General features: G+C 36.5%; 1 protein-coding gene and 1 pseudogene across 1 annotated transcript; both read right to left on the bottom strand.

Annotated features, from left to right (window-relative positions):
* Positions 1-745: 745 nt before the first annotated feature.
* On the bottom strand, positions 746-2,974 carry LOC100676490 (olfactory receptor 52E2-like). Its single transcript, XM_003423743.3, has one exon. It carries the CDS (start codon positions 2,410-2,412, stop codon positions 1,465-1,467), a length of 948 nt encoding a protein of 315 aa, XP_003423791.2. The 5' UTR covers positions 2,413-2,974; the 3' UTR covers positions 746-1,464.
* Positions 2,975-14,527: 11,553 nt separating this feature from the next.
* LOC100657106 (olfactory receptor 52E8-like) lies at positions 14,528-15,468 on the bottom strand (annotated as a pseudogene).
* Positions 15,469-21,575: the final 6,107 nt, after the last annotated feature.

Here is a 21,575-nt window from a genome sequence, read left to right as displayed (position 1 = left end):
AATATACCAGGTAAACAGTATTTAAAAGAAAGCTGAAGTGGCTATACTCATATAAGACAATATAGTTCAGAACAAGGAATACTGACAAGCATAAAGAAATATATATATAATCATAAAAAACTTAATTCGTCAAGAAGACATAGCCATAGTAAACGTATATGCACTTAACACAGGAACTTCAAAAAGCATGAGGCAAAAACTTTTAGAATTGAAATGAAATATAACCAACACTTCAAGATTGTTCTCTCTGTATCCAATAGAAAAAGGGAAGAAAAAATCAGGAATCAAAATCTGTGAGATACAATCAAAGGATTGACCAGAGAGAAATGAATAGCATTACGTACTGTTAAGAAAGGCTTATCATAATAAACCAAAAAACCAAACCCTTTGCCGTGGAGTTGATTGCCATTCATGGCGGCCCTATATCATAAGTGTACATTATTTTTATTAGCCATCTTTCCTTACTTAGTTGTTAACTCCACCAAACAAAGTGATTTTGCTTGTCTTGTTTGTGGTTTTATCTTTTATGGCCAGGTAAGTGCATGGCATGTAATAGATGCTCAGTAAATATTTATCAAATGAAGGAGTGAATGCACAACTTAATGTCCTAATTTTACCTCATTTACTTGCTCTACTTCAGGGAGAATAATTTCTGATTATTTGGAATTTTCCACAAGTTGGAAAGATACACGATGTCCATACCAGCAGTGTAAAACTCATTTTAGAGTCCATATTCATTCTCAAAATAATCCCCAAATTGCACCCTCCTCAAATGTCTAGCTTGTGCCTGTTTCATCATTGTACTTTGGAAGCAGATAATCTGTATTCTAGATTTCACAGATGAAGAGGAATTTTTGGGTTTTGGAGTTGATGTAAGATTTTGCTATGATATGATGGAGTGAGTATGTTTTACATGTGGCAAGGGCATGAATTTTGGGGGGCCAAAGGGTTAGAATGTCATAGATTGAATTGTGTTTCATCAGTTACAAAGTTAAAATTATTTGACTTGTCATACTTCCTCTCTTCTAACCTTTTATCACCACTTCCAAAGCTTTTCACTCTGGTTATGATGAAGCTACAAATCCATCATAGAATGACTCTGAATAATGTCAGGCTCATATACTTCCAAATTCCTTTAACAACAACACCAAAAAAATACTCAGAAGAATACTCTTTTTTTGGTGAAAGCTTATAAGAAAAAATAATAAACTTGATTTGTGAAGGCACTAAACAAACACATGTGCAGGCAAGGAATGAGATTAAAACAACCTAATAAATTTCATTAAGTGCTTAAGTGTGCTAGAAACAGACAGGTGTAATTACACACAGACACTTATATAGTTTAAACACAGTGTATATAACTTTTATTCTAATTCCTGCTTTTGCTGATTCTATAATCTCAGAAATTTTCATTAAAGCATTCTAGGAGGCAGGAGGTTCAAAGGAAAGTAGGGTCCATAATCCTCAGCTGATTTTAGTCATGAATAATTGTATAACACATTCTCGGATCTGCTTAGTCCTCATTCCATAAATGATAGGGTTCAATGCAGGAGGCACTAGCAAATATGTGTTGGCCACCAAAATGTGGGTGTGCAATGGGATATGCCTACTAAAACGGTGGGTGAGGAATGAGAAAAGAGCAGGGATGTAGAAAGTGAGGATGACACAAACATGGGATCCACAAGTGCTGAGAGTCTTCAACCTGGCATCTTTAGAAGGGTGGCTCAATACAGTATGGAGTATATGTATATAAGACAGAGAGATGCATGTCACATCAGTCCCAAGAATCAAGACAATGACTGCCAAACTGTAAAGACTATTGACAGAAATATCAGCACAAGCCAATTTCACCACAGCCATATGCTCACAGTATGTGTGTGGGACCACATTGGTCTGGCAATATGGCCACCTCCTTAGTAAGAAGGGATGTGGTGTCATCAGAACTAACTCCCGTAGAAGTGCCACTATGCCAATTTGGGCTACCACTACATTTGTAAGAATAGAAGAGTGTCTCAGAGGGTTACAGATTGCCACATACCGGTCCAGTGCCATGGCCACAAGAAGCCCTGACTCCACCCCAGAGAAAGCATGGATGAAAAACATCTGAGTAAGGCAGGCATGGAAGCTGATCTCATGATAATTGAACCAGAAGATACTCAACATCGTGGGAAGGGTAGAGGTTGACAAGATGAGGTCTGTGATGACCAACATGGAAAGAAAATAGAACATGGGTTCATGGAGAACAGTCACTGTTTTGATGATGAAAAGGATGACTATGTTTCCAATTAGGGCAATAACATGCATTGAGCAGAAAGGGATGGATATCCAAATGTGAAAGTCTTCCAGACCAGGAATGCCCATCAGGATGAAAGTACTGGGATTGGTGAATGCACTGGAATTAAAGTCAACCATGGTGATTCTGACGACATGTAGTCTTACTCTGTTTCCCTCATTTGTCCTTAGGACAGATCAGAATGTAGTCAAAAGTGCATGTGCTCTGACAAATCTGCAATAGACTAGCTCAGCATAAAAACACAACCAAGCATGTTTGTTCATCTTTTAAGTCCCCCATTTTCGAGCTTCTATAATTTAAAAGTACTGTGTCACTCACTGCCATCTATTCATCTTATTAAGGACTGGTTGTTGAGGAGGAGATCTTCTCTGATAATAAGCCTGTGTTAGGCTCAGAACCTGTAGAGTATTCTGCCTGAAACTAGGTGATCTTACCCCACCCCTGATAGATAGGATGGAAAAAGTTCCTAATAAGTTACATTGGTTATTCACAGCCTAACAAGGCAATGGGCAAAATTCTACAATGTTGTTTTCCTTGAAATGTATCCCTACAAATAATTCATGGTCTTCAAGGCTTATTGCATGAGGTAAAACCTCAGTATTCATTTGTTGAAAGAACACATGAGGGAATCATAATCTTTCCAGGTGCATATGCTCTTTGAATGGTAATACCTCTAGAACATTGTTTCCCTGTTAAATTTTCAGATATTCAAAAAACAGTACTCAATCACTTAAGTCCATAAAAATCAGGTTTGGCCAAGTTTCTAAAGTAGTATATATTCAAGTATGAGTGTGTGTGTGTGTATGAATATATATATATATATGTTCTTTCAAAAGAAGTAACCATTAAATTGGTCTTTTTATGTATTTGAAATGGAGATGCTAGCTAGGGCACATGGGGCTTCTTACTACACCTAAGAATTTAAATGACACTTTATAGAGGGAGGACTGGTGAGCTCTAAATCAATCAATCGATCAATCAATTGATCAAGAATCAATATTTCAAAATAGTAACAGTAGTTACTAATATGTGCCAGAAAAAATATAGAGGGGCATCAACAAGTGCTCAGTTGCTGATTTGTATAAATTCTAATGAGGTGACATTTATTTTCCTCAATTTATAAAAGAAGATACTTTTTCTTTACATAGGCTAAATGTTTATCGAAAGCTACACAACCAGCATGTGCCAGAGGAGAATACAGACCCCTTTTTCCTCCAAAACTCCATCCTTGTTCCATGACAACAAGCAATCCAAATTAAGGGAGATGTTATGTCAAAGGTTTTTCACATATCAAAGGTTATCATGACTGATTCTCACAATAGCACCCAGAGGCAATAAGGACAGGTGCTATTTTTAATTATGTTTTATAAATGAGGTTTTACAGATTAATTATGATGGCTTATAGCAAATTCATAAAAATAATTCTTGACTCTTTCTGTTCCAGTATCTAGGTGATGCTGAGATACTCATTGTGAAATTAGTGTTAGTGACGTGACAACACAGACTGTATACCTGCAACCACTTCTTTTTCCAACAGTAGTGTTAATTGTCTGTTGAACTAAAAACATAAAGGAATTGTGAGGAAAACCTCAGGCCAGACAGAGATAACTTCACAAGTAGTTTGGTCCATGTGGTAGGAGCACACTGTTTTTACGTGTCATACATGATACAGCATAGTGAAGTCCCTAACTTACCTTCAGAAGGACTATATTTTCTGCCTTTGCTTCATTCTCTCAGTCTATTTTTAGCACAGCTATGTATTAGGAATACAAAGTAATTCTCAGTAGTTATTCCTCAGCTTTAGGAAACTCCCCTTCACCCCAAACAACTACAGTCCCCTCATCATGGCCTCCCTGAGTTCTTAGGCTTGGGCACACACAGATGAGCTGTTCATTCTTCCAGATTAATTGTGTTCTGCTGAATTGAAGCCAAGAAGTCACAAATTTTAAACATTCTCCACATGGAAAATTCATTATAGGTTTTATAGCCCCACTTGGAGCAGTCCCAGGGGCTTAAATCCTGACACAATTATTCCTTTGCCTCTGGAAAGTGTGAGTAAAACCTGAGGGAACAGGCATTTTCTATATTACATGCTGCTGATTTGGTCTGAGGGAGATTGAAGGTTCTTTTTAAAGAAACACTATTTTCCTGAATTTCATGCCACTGACCAACAAGCAAATTTAGTTAAAATTAAGTGACCAATCAAGTAGGAGACTTACCTGAGGGAGCAACATAACAAAGAAGTAGAAAATTGGATCCTTGTAGTGCTGACAGACTTAACATGCATGTTAAGCACATTTCATATATATATAAAAAAATATGCATAAAATTCCACATGTCCCAAATTGGTCATGCAGGTATCAAAAGATACCACTTGTTCTTTTCAAAATGTGACGATTTTCAAATATTGTCCTCAGCAACATGACTTTATGCACAGAAAACCCTAAGGAATCCTCCAGAAAACTACTGAAACTAATAGAAGAGTTCAACAGAGTATCGGGATACAAGGTAAACATCCAAAAATCAGCTGGATTCCTCTACACCAGCAAAAAGAACATCGAAGAGGAAATCATCAAATCAATACCATTCCCAGTAGCCCCCAAGAGGATAAAATACTTAGGAATAAATCTTACCAGAGATGTAAAAGACTTATACAAAGAAAATTACAATACACTTCTGCAAAAAACCAAAAGAGACCTACATAAGTGGAAAAACATACCTTGCTCATGAACAGGAAGACTTAATATTATGAAAATGTCTGTTCTACCAAAAGCGATCTATACATTTAATGTGATTCCGATCCAAATCTCAAGGACATTCTTTAATGAGATGGAGAAACAAATCACCAACTTCATATGGAAGGAAAAGAGGCCCTGGATAAGTAAACCATTACTGAAAAAGAACAACAAAGTGGGAGGCCTTATTCTACCTGATTTTAGAACCTATTATACTGCCACAGTATTCAAAACAGCCTGGTACAGGTACAAAAACAGATACATAGACAAATGGAACAGAATTGAGAATCCAGACATAAATCCATGTGCATATGAGCAGTTGATATTTGACAAAGACCCCAAAACAGTTAACTGGGGAAAAGACAGTCTTTTTAACAAATGGTGCTGGCATAAGTGGATAGCCATCTGCAAAAAAAAAAAAAAAAAAAATGAAACAAGACCCATACCTCACTCCATGCACAAAAACAAGCTCAAAATGGATCAAAGACCTAAACATAAAATCTAAAATGATAAAGATGATGGAAGAAAAAATTGGGATAACATTAGGAGCCCTAATACATGGCATAAACAGCCTACAAAACATTACTAACAAGGCAGAAGAAAAACTTGATAACTGGGAGCTCCTAAAAATCAAACTTCTATGCTCATCCAAAGACTTCACCAAAAGAGTAAAAAGATTACCTACAGTCCGGGAAAAAGTTTTGAGCTATGACATTTCTCAACAGCCTGATAGCTAAAATCTATATGATACCGCAAAAAGACAAATAACCCAATTAAAAAATGGGCCAAACATATGAACAGACACTTCACTAAAGAAGACATTCAGGTAGCTAACAGATACATGAGGAAATGCTCACGATCATTAGACATTAAAGAAATGCAAACCAAAACTACAATGAGATCCCATCTCACTCCAACAAGGCTGGCATTAATCCAAAAAACAAAAAACAATAAATGTTGGAGAGGCTGTGGAGAGATTGGAACACTTATACACTGCTGGTGGGAATGTAAAATGGTACAACCACTTTGCAAGTTGATTTGGCGCTTCCTTAAAAAGCTAAAAAGCTAGAAATAGAACTACCATACGATCCAGGAATCCCACTCCTTGGAATATATCCTAGAGATATAAGAGCTTTTGTACCAACAGATATATGCACGCCCATGTTCACTGCAGCACTGTTTACAATAGCAAAAAGATGGAAGCAACCAAGGTGCTCATCAACGGATGAATGGATAAATAAATTACGGTGTATTCACACAATGGAATACTACGCATCAATAAAGAACAGTGAGGAATCTGTGAAACATTTCATAACATGGAGGAATCTGGAAGGCATTATGCTGAGTGCAATTAGTCAGTTGCAAAAGGACAAATACTGTATAAGACCACTATTATAAAACTCAAGAAATAGCTTAAACAGAGAAGAAAGTATTCTTTGATGGTACCGGAGGTGGGGGTAGGTGGGAGAGGGGTATTCAGTAATTAGATAGTAGAAAAGAACTACTTTTGGTGACAAGAAAGACAACACACAACACAGGCGAGGTGAGCACAACTGGACTAAATGAAAAGCAAAGAAGTTTCCGGAATAAACTTAATGTTTTGAAGGCCAGCGTAGCAGGGGCGGGGGTTTGGGGACCATGGTTTCAGGGGACATCTAAGTCAATTGGCATAATAAAATCTATTAAGAAACCATTCTGCAACCCACCTTGCAGAGAGGCATCTGGGGTCTTAAACGTTAGCAAGAGGCCATCTAAGATGCATCAATTAGTCTCAACCCACCCGGATCAAAGGAGAATGAAGAACACCAAAGACACAAGATAATTAGGAGCCCAAGAGACAGAAAGGGCCACATAAACCAGAGGCTACATCAGCCTGAGACCAGAAGAGCTAGATATTGCCCAGCTACAACCGACGACTGCCCTGACAGGGATCGCGAGAACCCCTGAGGGAGCAGGACAGCGGTGGGATGCAGACCCCAAATTTTCATAAAAAGACCAGACTTAATGGTCTGACTGAGACTAGAAGGACCCCAGTGGCCATGGACCCCAGACCTTCTGTTGGCCCAGGACAGGAACCATTCCCAAAGCCAACTCTTCAGATGGGATTGGACTGGACAATGGGTTAGAGAGGGATGCTGGTGAGGAGTGAGCTTCTTGGATCAGGTGGACACTTGAGACTATGTTGGTATCTCCTGCCTGGAGGGGAGATGAGAGGGTAGAGTGGGTTAGAAGCTGTTGAAATGAGCACAAAAAGAGAGAGTGGAGGGAGAGAGTGGGTTTCTCATTAGGGGGAGAGCAATTGGGAGTATGTAGCAAGGTGTATATAAGGTTTTGTGTGAAAGAATGACTTGATTTGTAAACTTGAACTTAAAGCACAATAAAAACTTTAAAAAAATGTATTGTCCTCAGCTCTGATGATTTAGCCAGAATTGTGTGGCCATGCAAAATAACCTTTCTGCACCCTACCAGAAACAGCTGCAAACACCCATTAATAATCAGAACATGGAACGCATGATGTACATTTCTGGAAAAATTAGAAGTCATGAAAAATGTAATGGACAGAATAAAGATCAAAATCCTAGGCATTAGTGAGCTGAAATGGAGTGGTATTGGCCATTTTGAATCAGATAATCATATGGGCTACTACACTGCGAATGATAAGTTAAAGAGGAATATCATTGCATTCATTGTCAGAAAGAACATTTCAAGATCTATTCTGAAGTGCAATGCTGTCAGTGATATGATAATATCTATACTACTACAAGAAAGACCAGTTAATGCAACAATTATTTAAATTTGTGGAACAATTACCAATGCCAAAGATGAAGAAATTGAAGATTTTTACCAAAATCATTAGTCTGAAATTGATCAAACATGCAATAAAGATGCATTGATAATTACCCGGGATTGGAACACAAAAGTTGGAAACAGAAAAGAAGAATCGGTAGTTGAAAAATGTGGTCTTGGCAATAGAAATGACACTGGCGATTTCATGATAGAATTTTGCAAGACCAAGGACTTATTCATTGCAAATACTTTTTTTTCAACAGCATAAATGGTAACTTTAAATGTGGATCTTACCAGGTGAAGTAAACAGGAATTAAATCGACTACATCTGTAGAAAGAGATGATGGAAAAGCTCAGTATCATCAGTCAGGACAAGGCCAGGGGCTGACTGCTGGACTGACCATAGTTGTTTATATGCAAGTTCAAGTTGAAATTGAAGAAAATTAAGTCCACAAGAGCCAAAATACTTCCTTGAGTATATCCCACCTGAATTTAGAGAACATCTCCAGGACAGATTTAACACATATGAACACTAATGACCAAAGACCTGACAGGTTGTGGAGTGACATCAAGTGCATCATATATGAAGAAAGCAAGAGGTAATTGAAAAGACAAGAAAGACAGACCAAAATGGATGTCAGAAGAGACTCCGAAACTTGCTTTTGAACATAGAGTAGCTAAGTGAATTGAAGAAATGATGAGACAAAAGGGTGGAACGGAAGATTTCAAAGGGTGGTTCAAGAAGACAAAGTAAAATATTATAATGAAAAGTACAAAGAGCTGGAGTTAGAAAACCAAAGAGGAAGAACACACTCCACGTTTCTCAAGTTGAAAGAATTGAAGAAAAAATGCAAGCTCTGAGTTGTAGTATTGAAGGATTCTAGGGGAAAATATTGAATGACATAGGAAGCATCAAAAGAAGATGGAAGGAATACTTAGTCACTGAACCAAACATAATTGGTCGATGTTCAACCATTTCAGGAGATATCATGTGATCAAGAACTGATGGTACTGAAGGAAGAAGTCCAAGCTGTACTGAAGGCATTAGAGAAAAACAAGGTTCCCGGAATTGAAGAAATGCCAGCTGAGATGTTTCAACAAACTAATGCAGCACTGGAGGTGCTCACGTGTCTATGCCAAGAAATTTGGACAACAGCTACCTGGCCAACTGGCAGGAAGAGATCCATATTTGTGCCCAATCCAAAGAAAGGTGTTCTAACAGAGTGCAGAAACTATTGACCAGTATTATTAACATCACACACAAGTAAAATTTTGCTGAAGATCATTCAAAAGCGGTTGCAGCAGCACACCCACAGTGAACTAGCAGAAGTTCAAGCTGGATTCAGAAAAGGATGTGGAACAACGAAGGATACCATTCCTGATGTCAGATATATCTTGGCTGAAAGCAGAGAATACCAGCAAGATGTTTACCTGTGTTTTATTGACAATGCAAAGGCATGCTACTGTATGGATCATAACAAATTATGGATAACATTAAGAAAAATGGGAATTTCAGAACACTTAGTGGCACTCATGAAGAACGTGTACACAGGCCAAGAGGCAGTTGTTTGAAAAAAGCAAGGGGATGCTGCATGGTTTTAGGTCAGGAAAGGTGTGCGTCAGGGTTGTATCCTTTAACCATGCTTATTCAAAACATATGCTCAGCAAATTATCAAGAAGCTGCACTATACGAAAAAGAATATGGCATCAGGATTGGACTAAGACTCCTTAACAACCTGCGATATGCAAATGACACAACCTTTCAGAAAGTGAATTGAATTTGAAGCACTTACTGGTGAAGATCAAAAACCACAGCCTTCAGTACAAGGATACACCTCAACATAAAGGTACAAAACCCCTCACAACTGGACCAATAAGCAACATCATGATAAATGAAGAAAATACTGAGGTTGTCAAGGATTTCGTTTTACTTGGATCCATAGTCAACACTCACGGAAGCATCAATCAGGAAATAAAATGACATATTGCATTGTGCAAATCTGCTGTAAAAGATCTCTTTAAAGTCTTAAAAAGCAAAGATGTCACTTTGAAGACTAAGGTGTTTTTGATCCACTGTTGCCATCAATTTGATTCCAACTCATAGCAACCCAAGCCACGGTATTTTCAATCACCTCATATGCATGTGAAAAATAAGGAAAACCAAGAAAAATTGATGCCATTGAATTATGATATTGGCAAAGAACATTGAATATACCATGGACTGCCAAAAGAATGAAAAAAAAAATGTCTTGGGTGAAGTACAACCAGAGTGCTCCTTAGAAACAAGGATGGTGAGACTTCATCTCACATACTTGGACATGTTATCAGGAGGGACCAGTCCCTGGAGAAGGACATCATGCTTGGTAAAGTAAAACTCAAAACCCACTGCTGTCGAGTCGATTGCGACTCATAGTGACCCTATAGAGGGTCAGCGAAAACTAGGAAGACCCTCAATGAGATGGATTGGTAGGGTGGCTGCAACAATGGGCTCAAGCGTAACAGTGATTATAAGGATGGTGCAGGACTGGACATTGTTACATTACATTGTACATAGGGTTGCTATGAGTCTTAACCAACTGGATGGTACCTAACAACAATAACTTACCCTACCATATATCTAAAATTTCTTTTAAATTGGCTGAATCTTCTTTAAATCATCCTTCAGCTTCCCATGCTGAATAATTTTATTTATTTTAAATAAAATGAGATTCTAAACTTCTGTACTCTGGATAACTTTCTGATCTAAAATATCCTCACTATTCTTATTTGTTTGGAAGAGGCCAGCTAGACATCTCTTCTTTCTGTTCCTTGAAACTGTTAAGCTCATTTGCATGTACTTTTCCTTATGCTTTGGGCTCTTTTTTGTATATGTGTTGATGGCTAATATTAGGTGTCACCTTGACTAGGCTGTGGTTCCCACTTATTTAATCAAACTTTAAGTGTTTCTATGAAGGTATTTTATAGATGTGGTCAACTTCTACAATCAGTTGACCTTAAATCAAGAGATTACCCTCGATAATGAGGGTGGACCTAATCCACCATTTGAAAACTCTTTGCAGCAAAAGCTGAATTTTCCCAGACAGCAAGGAATTCTCCAGACTGCAGCATCTGCCTACCTGTCATACAAATTGCAGGCTTGCCCGGCCCCAAAATCGTATGAGCCAATTCCTTAAAATAAATCTCTTTAAATTTTTTTTTCTTTTTTTAAACTAAACTAGTCTGTCCTCTTGTTGTGTTTCTCTGGAGAATCTTGACAATATCTTTACATGACTGCTACTTCTCATCATTTAGGTCTCAATCAAAAGTCACCTCCTCATAAGAGCTGTCATTGGCCAACCAATTTAAGGTAGTTGCTCTAGTCATTCTCTTAAATGTTATTTTATTTAATTTTATCCATGCATATCATATTAAGTGTTAATTATCTGAATCTCTTCATAAAGAATAAACTTCTAGAGGGGAAAGATTATATTTGGCTTTTCTTTCAATGTTGTTTTTCAAAGCATCTAGAACAGGCTCTGACACAAAATAGGCTTTCAATAAATACATATTGCGTATGAAATTGTTATATTCACACACAGAAAGGCACACATATATGGGTGTGTATATCTGTATTTTGTGTGTAATGTATATTACCTAGCTTCTATTTTTTTTTTTAGCTTCTATTAGCACTCAGAGGTATATAATTCATAGAAATATATGAATATATATTTCATACTGCATAAATATATGAAATCACTTTTGAATTGTGGTGTTGGAGAAGAATATTGAATATACCATGGACTGCCAAAAAATGAACAAACCTGTTTTGAAAGAAGCACAAAGAGAATGCTCCTGAGAAGCAAAGATGTCAAGACTATGTCTCAATACTTTGGACATGTTGTCAGGAGGGGTCAGTTCCTGGAGAAGGACATCATGTCTGGTAAAGTAGAGGGTCAGGGAAAAAGAGAAAGATGCTCAATGAGATAGATTGACACAATGGGTGCAACAATGGGCTTAAGCATAACAAGGATTGTGAGAATGGTGCAGGACAGGGCAGTGTTCTGTTCCGTTGTACATAGGGTCCCTATGAGTCAGAACCAACTCGATGGCACCTAACAACAACACCACACACACATATATATACATACATTATATATGCACATAAGTGTATGTGTGTGTGTGTGTGTAGCCATAGCCTGTATAGACCTATTTTTGTCATTTAGGAATATATATGCGTATGTTTTGTATATTGATTTATATATGTGTATTTTATGTGTACAAATATTTCAGTAGACAATATTCTATATTGTTAAATATAGAATTTAATATTATATAATGCTTCTATATTCTATAATATGTATGCATATATGTAAACGTATATGTATAATTTGTATATATCCCTGGGTAGTGCAAGTGGTTAACGGGCTTGGGCTTGGTTGTTAACCTAAGATTGGAGGTCTGAGTCCACCCAGAGGCACTTTGGAATAACGGACTGTCTATCCACTTCTGAAAAATCAGCCATTGAAAATCTTATGCAGCACAGTTCTAGTCTACACACATGGGTTCTCCGTGAATCAGAATGGACTTGGTGGTAACTGGTGGTACTATATTGAATATCCATAGGAAAATATAGAGATACTTGGCTCTAATAAATTCTCAAAAATTTGTAGAAAAGGATAACATAATTATATTTTTAAAAATAAGATTTGGAGAAGAACAAACATCTTATAGAGGACACAGTACCTAGATGGGTAAACCTCCAATAAAAAAAGACTTTGAAACATTGAGCCAAAAATAATTCAAACAGTCAAAGAGAAAAGTTTGTGAAAGTGTATCTGCAAGTGACTCCGTAAAGAACATTTCTAACTGGCCTATAAATACAAACATTTGTTCCTATCAGTACTTTTCAGGACAATGTAAATAAAAACTAACTATGTTATAGAGAGGAATTCTTATGAAACATGATGTGTTGTTGGTTGAGATACATTGTGTTCTTTTATGTTGTGGAAATGTATTTTTAATATTTTCAGAAGTGATTTGAAAGTGCCCACTATTTAAAAAAATAAAAATACATACACCTTTCAACTGGGTGATCCAATAATTTAGAATTTCTCCATGTAAACAGAAGCAGAAAATATATGCAATAATAAAGTAGTAATATTTAAAAAATTTAAAAATATTAAAAAATAGCTAAAAAACAAATTAGGTAGCAACAGAGAATTAGTTGAATAAGTTGCCATATATGCATTCCACAGTATTTTTAGTAGCATTCAAAGAGGGTTAATTAGATATTGATAACAGAGTTGTCCATATCAATTAACTATCAACAAAAAAAGTAAAATTTCAGTAAGTGGGCACTGTATCATCCCACTAAAATATATTCCATTTTAAGTAACATTTGAAATCAGTTACCCAAGCTTGATCCTAACATAGTATGCCAACTCCAATATACGGATATGGTGAACGGTATGAAAGAATGTATATGTGGTTCACACTGTTAAACCTGAGCGAGACTTTTGAGAATACACAAGGAATAGAGAAATAAAATAAAGTAAATGTCTAGTATAAAAGAGAAGTAGATATAAATGCTCACATTTATGAAAAATTATATAATTTATGAAAATATGGTAAATATGTAATCTTGGATTATAAAGAGTTTCATGAAAGGAAGGAAGGCTAACAAAATACCCATTTTTTGGTTAGTGTATTTTTACTTTCTTACTTTGACTTTTTCTGTGTTAATATGTCAAAAAAGGAAAGATTTCAATTGTATAATCAGAAAAATATTGTCATGCCACTGTGAAGAAATTAAGATCACCTTTTTTATATATCACATAAGCCAATATAATAATTTTTTATTTTTTTATATCACATAAGCCAATATAATAACAAATGTAGCATTTTCCTTTAAAGACCTTAGTTTTAAATAGCTCCTTTGTAGAAGAACATTCTTATACAGTGGAAAATCTGTATGCAGATTTTCAATTGACTACCATGATTTTATTTTTCTGTTCCTTCTCCTTCATTGTGATTTTTTTTTTTTTTTTGCCAAACCAAGAATTTCTAAGGGATAAATTTTTCCTTAGGCAAAACATTTCCTATTTTGTAGCTATGACACATACTGACATATATAAAGCATCTACATTAGATACACCTAGTCAGTTCTCTTTTTTAAAAAAAGTAAAAACAAAGACTGTGTGATTAGCCAAGTTTCAATCGTGGCCCAGGATTCTTTATAACAGAAGAACAACCATAATTTTCAGGTACAAATTTTGCCCCTGAGTATTCTACTTTCCATTGCTAGATCATTAACAGCTACAAACAAGAGAACAAACCTTGCATGTCTGTCAATTCATGTTGACAACTGTGAATCAGTCACTGCAGTTCAACCTGTTTGTGACTGTGCCAAGAAATGACAGAATTAGTGAACTTTTCTTCCACAAATATTTACTAGGTGACAGATGTGCCTTGAACCTAATTCTATGTGCTTGACACTCAAAATTAAGAAATAACCCTGTAATGGAAAATTGCAATGTCTCTCACAAAATGTTCTATATCTTCTATTTGCTAGAACCTACTCTATTCTGTATATATATATTTTTACTCTATTCTGTGTATTAGCCATATAGTCTGAGTGAATATGCATCCAATGTTCTTCGGAAAAATCTCCGTCTTCTTAAAAAAGGCTAATTTACTTGGATGTAAAGAATCACGTAGTTTCATGGAAAAAGATTCAATTATCTGTATTTGTGAATATTTTAAGAAACCTCTCTCGAATATTTTTGGTTTTGACACCATATATGATGGGGTTCAACATGGGAGGGATAAGAAGATAAATGTTCACTATGAAGATATGGATATGTGGAGTAATGCTATGTCCAAATCTGTGGGTGATAAAAGAAAAAAAGGCAGGTATGAAAAACACTAAGAGGGCCCAAACATGAGCGCCACACGTGCTCAAGGTCTTGAGTCTAGCCTTCTTTGATGGGAGCTGAAACACAGCATGAAGAATGAAAATATAAGAGCAGATTATCAATATGAAATCTAATCCAAGAGTAAGGAAGGCCAGAACTAAGCCATAGATTCTCTGGGGCCTACTATTCACACAAACCAGTTTGATAAGGGACATGAATTCACAGTAGGTGTGGGAGATGATAGTTTTGCAGTACGGAAGCCTCAGGAGTAAAAAAGGATGAGGAGTCAGCAGGATAGCTCCACGTAAGACAATGGCCAGACTCAAACTCACGATCACTCTAGGTGTCAGGATGCTAGAATGCCTCAGAGGGTTGCAGATGGCCACATAACGGTCAAAGGCCATTGCCAACAGGAATCCTGACTCCATGGTGGACAGAGAATGGATAAAGAATATCTGGGTGAGGCAAGCTTTAAAGTTTATTTCTCTGTCATTGAACCAGAAGAGGCTGAGGATTTTAGGAATGGTAGTAGTGCTAAGCATCAGATCATTCACCGAAAGCATGCACAGGAAGAGATACATGGGTTCATGCAGAGCGGGGTCTGTCTTGATGATGAACATGAGAGCACAATTTCCCATCAGAGCAAGAAGATAGACCAGGCAGAAGGGGATGGAAATCCAGATGTGGGCAGTTTCAAGTCCAGGATTCCAAGGAGGATCAAGGTGGTTGGGTGGAAATTAGTTCTATTTTGCATTAACATTTTTAGAGTCACTGGACCTGCTCTATTTTGGGTGTTGTCGATACCATTTTAAACATATCAAACATAGGCAATATTTTTGTTTATACCTAAAATATTTAGTGACAGTCCAATGGTACATCAGCTAGCAGGAAAGTTGTTACCACACTCAGAGACTGTGGAGAGGATGTACAATTGCCAGTAAAACTTTCTTTAATCTCAAAATTCAAAAGAAGAAAAAGACAGTGTATTCTTCTCTAGAAAAAGAGAAAAAAGAATCTAAATTTGGGATTTATCGCTTCATATCTCCTTCATGCTCCACTGTATAAACATTACCTAGCATGTGTTAAAAAATATTGCATATTCTTATTTTGCTTTTATTTCATTAAATAAGTAAACAAAATCAAAATCAGAAAATTATCTCTCTGATTCTGTCTCTAAACCATCTTCCCCCCTATAAGGCTCATTTTATCCTTATCATAGGAAAATTGTCTATTAGTCTCTTGGTGGCTGAAATATTTAAGTGCTTGGCTGCTAACCAAAAGATGGGTGGTTCTAGTCCACCCAGAGGCATGATGAAATAAAGACTTGCAAACCTGCTTCTGAAAAATCAGCATTGAAAACCCTGTGGAGCACAGTTCTGTTTAATACACACGAGGACTCCGTGGGTTGGAGTTGACTCAACAAAGACTGGTTTTTGTTGATTTTTTTTTAATACATAAACCCATCACAAAAGACAAATTGATATTTTGGATTAAATATGTTTATCATACCTTAAAAAAAAAAACCACTGCCATCAAGTTCATTCTGAACCATTGCGACCCTATAGGACAAAGTAGAACTGACCCATCCTGTTTCCAAAGAGCGCCTAGTGGATTCCAACTGCTGACGTTTTGGTTCGCAGCTGTAGCACTCAACCGCTACGCCACCAGGGTTTCCCTTATCATACCTGGTATAAGTCAATTTATGGGAATGTGATGACTTTATGTACAAAGACAAAGCCAAAAGTTTGGACTGTTAATATAGCACTTTATTTTCAGTTTTACACTATTAAAATTTTGCTATTAGTTGGGTGGTGATCAGTTTTTAAAGCTCAGGCATCTCACCAACTGTCTGAGATCCATCTCCTTACTGATGACCAGGCTTGTGCTATTTCAGTGTCTAACTTATTTCTTTCATTATTATTCTTTGTTTTAAATATATTTAAATTCCCTGAAGCTCTTTTTTTTTTTTTTTTTTTAAATCTGGTAGGCACCAGTAAGGCATAAAAATCATTATCATGCTTAATTACGTCTATTCTTATTGATAAATAACCTCCATTTTGAATTTCCCAAATGCTGCCTCTATTTTAGCCATCACAACCTGCTTTGGGGAACTCTAGACCTCTCTTCAATTCAACCACTAAAGTACTCAAGACTGGCAAAGTAGGTGACTTTCCAGACTCTACTTTAACCTAATGACAGAAGGCCATTTGTTGTTCAATATCCATGCTGCATAGTTTGTTGAATATTTTTAATTCCTCTCAGGTATCCCTCCCCAATAGCAATGCCATTGTCTCACATTGTTCTACAGGTTCTTCTGGCTGGTCCTCTTGCTTGGATTGCACTTATCTCTCAGAGGTTATAAGACAAATTGTTTCCCTCCCACTTCTTACCCTAATGGCAAAGGTCTGTCAGGAGGCTCTGCAAAAATAATGGCTCATGGTCAATGATCATGGATAAGGGTACCTCCCTCAGCTCCTCAAGAGAATTTTCATTGAGGTGGCAGAACACATCCTTGGAGAGTTTTGTGCTCACTAGAGCACTAATCTTAGGGATCAACGATTAAGTAACCTGTGGGTTTTGGGGTCATGATCGTTAACTCTTTCATTGCAGTGTTTTGGGACAAAGCACATATAGGCTACTCAGGGAAAATAATGGGCTGTACACTCTGAGGTCTATTAAACTTTTCATAGCCTTACTTTTTTTTGACGGCAGCGTGATGAGTCAATAGAACTCGTGGTAATGTTAATAAGATATCATCCATGAAGTTTCTGGTTAAAATTTTATATTTCCCTCATATATTAGATATGATATATCAGCTTATCTGATGCTATGTTATTATCTTAAAAAATACAATAATATGCTTTTCATAATTTTATGAGTATTAAAATGGAAAGTATATAAAATAAATTGTCCCAGTACCATGTGGCAAATGAAAAGTCACATTTATTATTACTGTTATTTCTGTGTTAATATTACCTTTCAAATATAAGCCTGGAATCTTTAGTTCCAAGTGAACATGAAGAATAAAAAATAGTGTTAATCAGTGTTTTTAAGTCCCCTGTTACTTTTTAATTGATAACCTTGAAAAGAACTGCAGAATTAGCAGTGATAATCACTAATAACCAAAGAAAAAGATGATTCAAAGCAGAGAGATAAATCACCATAGATAATATAGTGAATTCTTTGCTCCCTTTTCCACCATTTCTTCTAACCATTTCCAGGTGCAGACTCTCCCGGCACCATTAAATGTACCACTTGATTTTTTCATATAATGTTGCCATTAACCCACTAACTACCTAAGTTTTACACTTGCCTAATTACTCGTTTGCTTGTATGGGTATGAAAGAATTATAGCCAGAGTCAAATATGAATTATCTTTATTTTCATGATTATAGATCTTTTACTCTTCTGTACTGCAAAAGACTTAAACTGTGTTATAATAAACAATAAAGAGATTTACAGTGGATTTATGTTCATTTCATTACCAAATTAAAATGGAATAATAGGGAAATATTAAACTGGTTCAGTTCATTACCTATTAAGATGTTACTCAAGTAAGTTTTGGTGGCAAAAGGAGGGAAATGGGGGCTCTGGTTACCATTGTTGTTCAGATGTGGCTAAGGGAAATGAGAATGAACTTCTAATGTGTGGGCCTTTCTAGGTCTCTTAGGTTCATATACAGTCTTTATAGGCTTTTCAACTTCTTTGGAAGATATTTTCACTTAATAATGCGACAGCCAAAATCATGATAAAATAAAATTCATTTTAAGAACATGAGGAAGAGGTAAAACCTTAAAGAGAGAAGGCTAAAGCCTCCTCTGCATCTGTTTGGACAGAATTAACCTCATGCTAAATTTTTTTGTGCTAGTTTATACAGAAACATTTGTGTTTTTTTTTTTTTAATCAGCTTGTGAATATTTGGGGAAATATTTTCAAGTTTCTATAGATTTCTATAGTGAAGATTCAAATGATAAGACTGCCAATACTTAAGGATTTCTAAAGTTGGAAATTAAAAGGTGATTCAGGGACATCCAATTCTGGTCAAGTTATAATAACAGGGACTCTCCTGAAACAACTAAAAAACCATAAAAATTTACGAAGCAAAGACTTTCAATGTATTGAGCATTTTGAGAGATGGGGAGCAAAGGAGTTGAAGCCTACAATTGTCCAAGCTTACTGCCTGGAGAAAGTGATTGCCTGGTGTCATGGATTGAATTATGCCTCCCCAAAATATCTATCAACTTAGCTGGGCCCTGAGTGATTTCCCTACGTGTTGTAAATCCTATCACTAAGATGAAATGAGATGGATTAGCAGCAGTTATATTGCTGAGATATACAAGATTAGTGTTCTAAGCCAATCTCTTTGAGATATAAAAGAGAGAAGCAAGCAGAGACATGAGGACCTCATACCACCAAGAAAGCAATGCTGGGAACAGAGTGAGTCCTTTGGACCTGAGGTTCCTGCACTGAGATGCCCCAGACCAAGAGAAGATTGATGACAAGGATCTCCCTCCAGAGCCAACAGAAAGAGAAAGCCTTCACCTGGAGCTGACACCCTGAATTTTGATTTGTAGCCTACTAGACAGTGAGAGAATAAAATTCTCTTCATTAAAACCATCCACTTGTGGTATTTCTGTTATAGCAGCACTGGATCACTAAGACACCTAGGGTGCAAAAGGGTGAAACCCAAGTAGAACTGAGCTTATTTTTCTTAGTTGAAGAGCTAGAGCATGGATTATGGGTAGATACTGTTAGAATCAGTAGAGCAGAGTGCCAAAGGAAAGAGATCTGCACAGAGAGGGGACTCCAGTGACATTCAAAAGCTCCACTTTGAGTATCGTCTTCAGCACCAGTGAGTCTATGTGTAAGGAAACTACTCAAAACTGGAGAAAGAACCACCCAAAAAGTCTCAAGGGAACGAGTACTTGAGGGTCCCATGAGGCCAGGCATAGAGCTTCTTCCAAAAATCTATACTGGAATTTTTCATAATTTATGGTGATATAGACTACCAAGAGAAGTCCCTAGATGGCGTGAATGGCTAAGTGCTTGACTACTAACTGAAAGACTGGTACTTCAAGCCTACCCAGAGGTACCTCAGTAGAAAGGCCTGGTGATCCATTTCCAAAAGATCACAGCCTTGAAAACCCTATGGAGCACAGTTCTACTCTGCAACACATGAAGTTAGCATGAGTCAGAATCAACTTGATGGCCATTAGTTAAATTTTAGAGTAATAAGGGCACTAGTTATCACAATAGTGGAGCAAAATGAACCCTAAATAAAATTCTACTCTGTTTCCACAAAAATTCCTTACCATTTAACGTAAAAACAAAACCAAAGCCAATCTTTTGCCATTGAGTCTAACTCGTAGCAACCCTACAGGCAGAGCAGAGCTGTCACATAGGGTTCCCAAGGCTGTAATCTTGTGAAAGCAGATCATTAGGTCTTTTCTACCACAGAGCTGCACTGCCCATCTTTACATTAGCAGTCAAGTGCTTATGCATTGTGCCACCAGAGCTCCAAATAGCAAAGCTTAAAATCAAGAACTGGAAAGATCAACTGGTGTCCAAACAACTTAACGACGTCTGAGAACAAACTCAAAAATATTTATAGGAATGGAAAAAATATTCAGCACCCAAAAAGGCAAAATTCATAGTCTGGCATCTATTGTAATGTACCTGTTATGAAAAGAAGTATGAAGACGCATCTTACATTGAGGAGAAAAATTAATCAATTAAAAGTGACCCAGAAATGGCACCCATATTAGAATTAATAGACAAGGACATTTAAAGAGTTATTATAAATGTATTTTATGTGTCAAAAAGTTACAGGAAAGATTAAACATAAGTAGAAATATGGAAGACATGAAACGATCCAAAACAAATTTCCTAAGATTAAAATTACAGTGTTTGAAATGAAATATATGCTGGGTAGATTTTCTAGTAGATCACGTATTGCAGAATAGTAGATTGGTGAACTTGAAGATATATTAAACGGCACTATCCAAGATGAAACACAGACAAAATGACTAAAAAAATAAACAGAATGAACTGTAGAACAAATTCAAGGAGTCAAATTAAAAATGTTGTTGGAATCCTTGATGAAGAAAAGAAAAAGGAGGTTGAGTTTTTTTCTTATTTAATAAATATTATAAATCTACATATCCAGGAAGTTAATCACACCTCAACTACAAGAAATTTGAAGTAAACAACACAAAACCAAAAAAAGAAAAACAAACAAGCCCCTTGCTGTAGAATCGATTCCAACTCACGGCAACCCCATGGGTTACAGAGTACTACCGCTCCATAGGGTTTTTTGGTTGTAATCTTTAGGGAAGAAGATCACCAGGCCTTTTCTTCCATAGTGCCACTGAGTGGGGCCAAAAGGCCAACTTTTATTTGTGTGCAAACCATTTGTGCCACCCTGGGGCCAAAACAACACAAAGGCACACCAAACAAAAGCAATTCAAAACATTGGTAAAAACTGTCAAAATCAACTTCTTCAGAACTCAGGGAAATTGTTCTGGCAAAAATCTGAGGAATTTATAATCCTAGAAAAATATTTAATTTCAGTAAGAAGACTGAGCTTTCGGCATTTTCATTGTCCTCATCCTATTTCTCCCTCCTCCGTGCATGGTCATCTTGCAACTACTGCAGCTATGAAAACAACAGTAGCAGGTGGTGGGGAAAGAGAGAATTTAGTTTTAACATTAAATCTGTTGCTATAATTGTAAATTAGTTCACTCTGTGCATGTAATATTTTCTTTAAAAAATAGATAATTATGTTTTAACTCCAAAATATACCATGGTACAAGTATTATTCTCTAATTTAATATTTTCATAACTGCTATCTATTTGAGAAGACTATAG

This window comes from Loxodonta africana, chromosome 7 (assembly GCF_030014295.1).
Source record: "Loxodonta africana isolate mLoxAfr1 chromosome 7, mLoxAfr1.hap2, whole genome shotgun sequence".
NCBI lineage: Eukaryota > Metazoa > Chordata > Mammalia > Proboscidea > Elephantidae > Loxodonta > Loxodonta africana.
This window is presented reverse-complemented; position numbering and strand designations above follow the sequence as displayed.

Excerpts from the sequence above, each read along its gene's own strand:
- LOC100676490 (XM_003423743.3), bottom strand. The coding sequence starts at position 2,412 with ATGGTTGACTTTAATTCCAGTGCATTCACCAATCCCAGTACTTTCATC.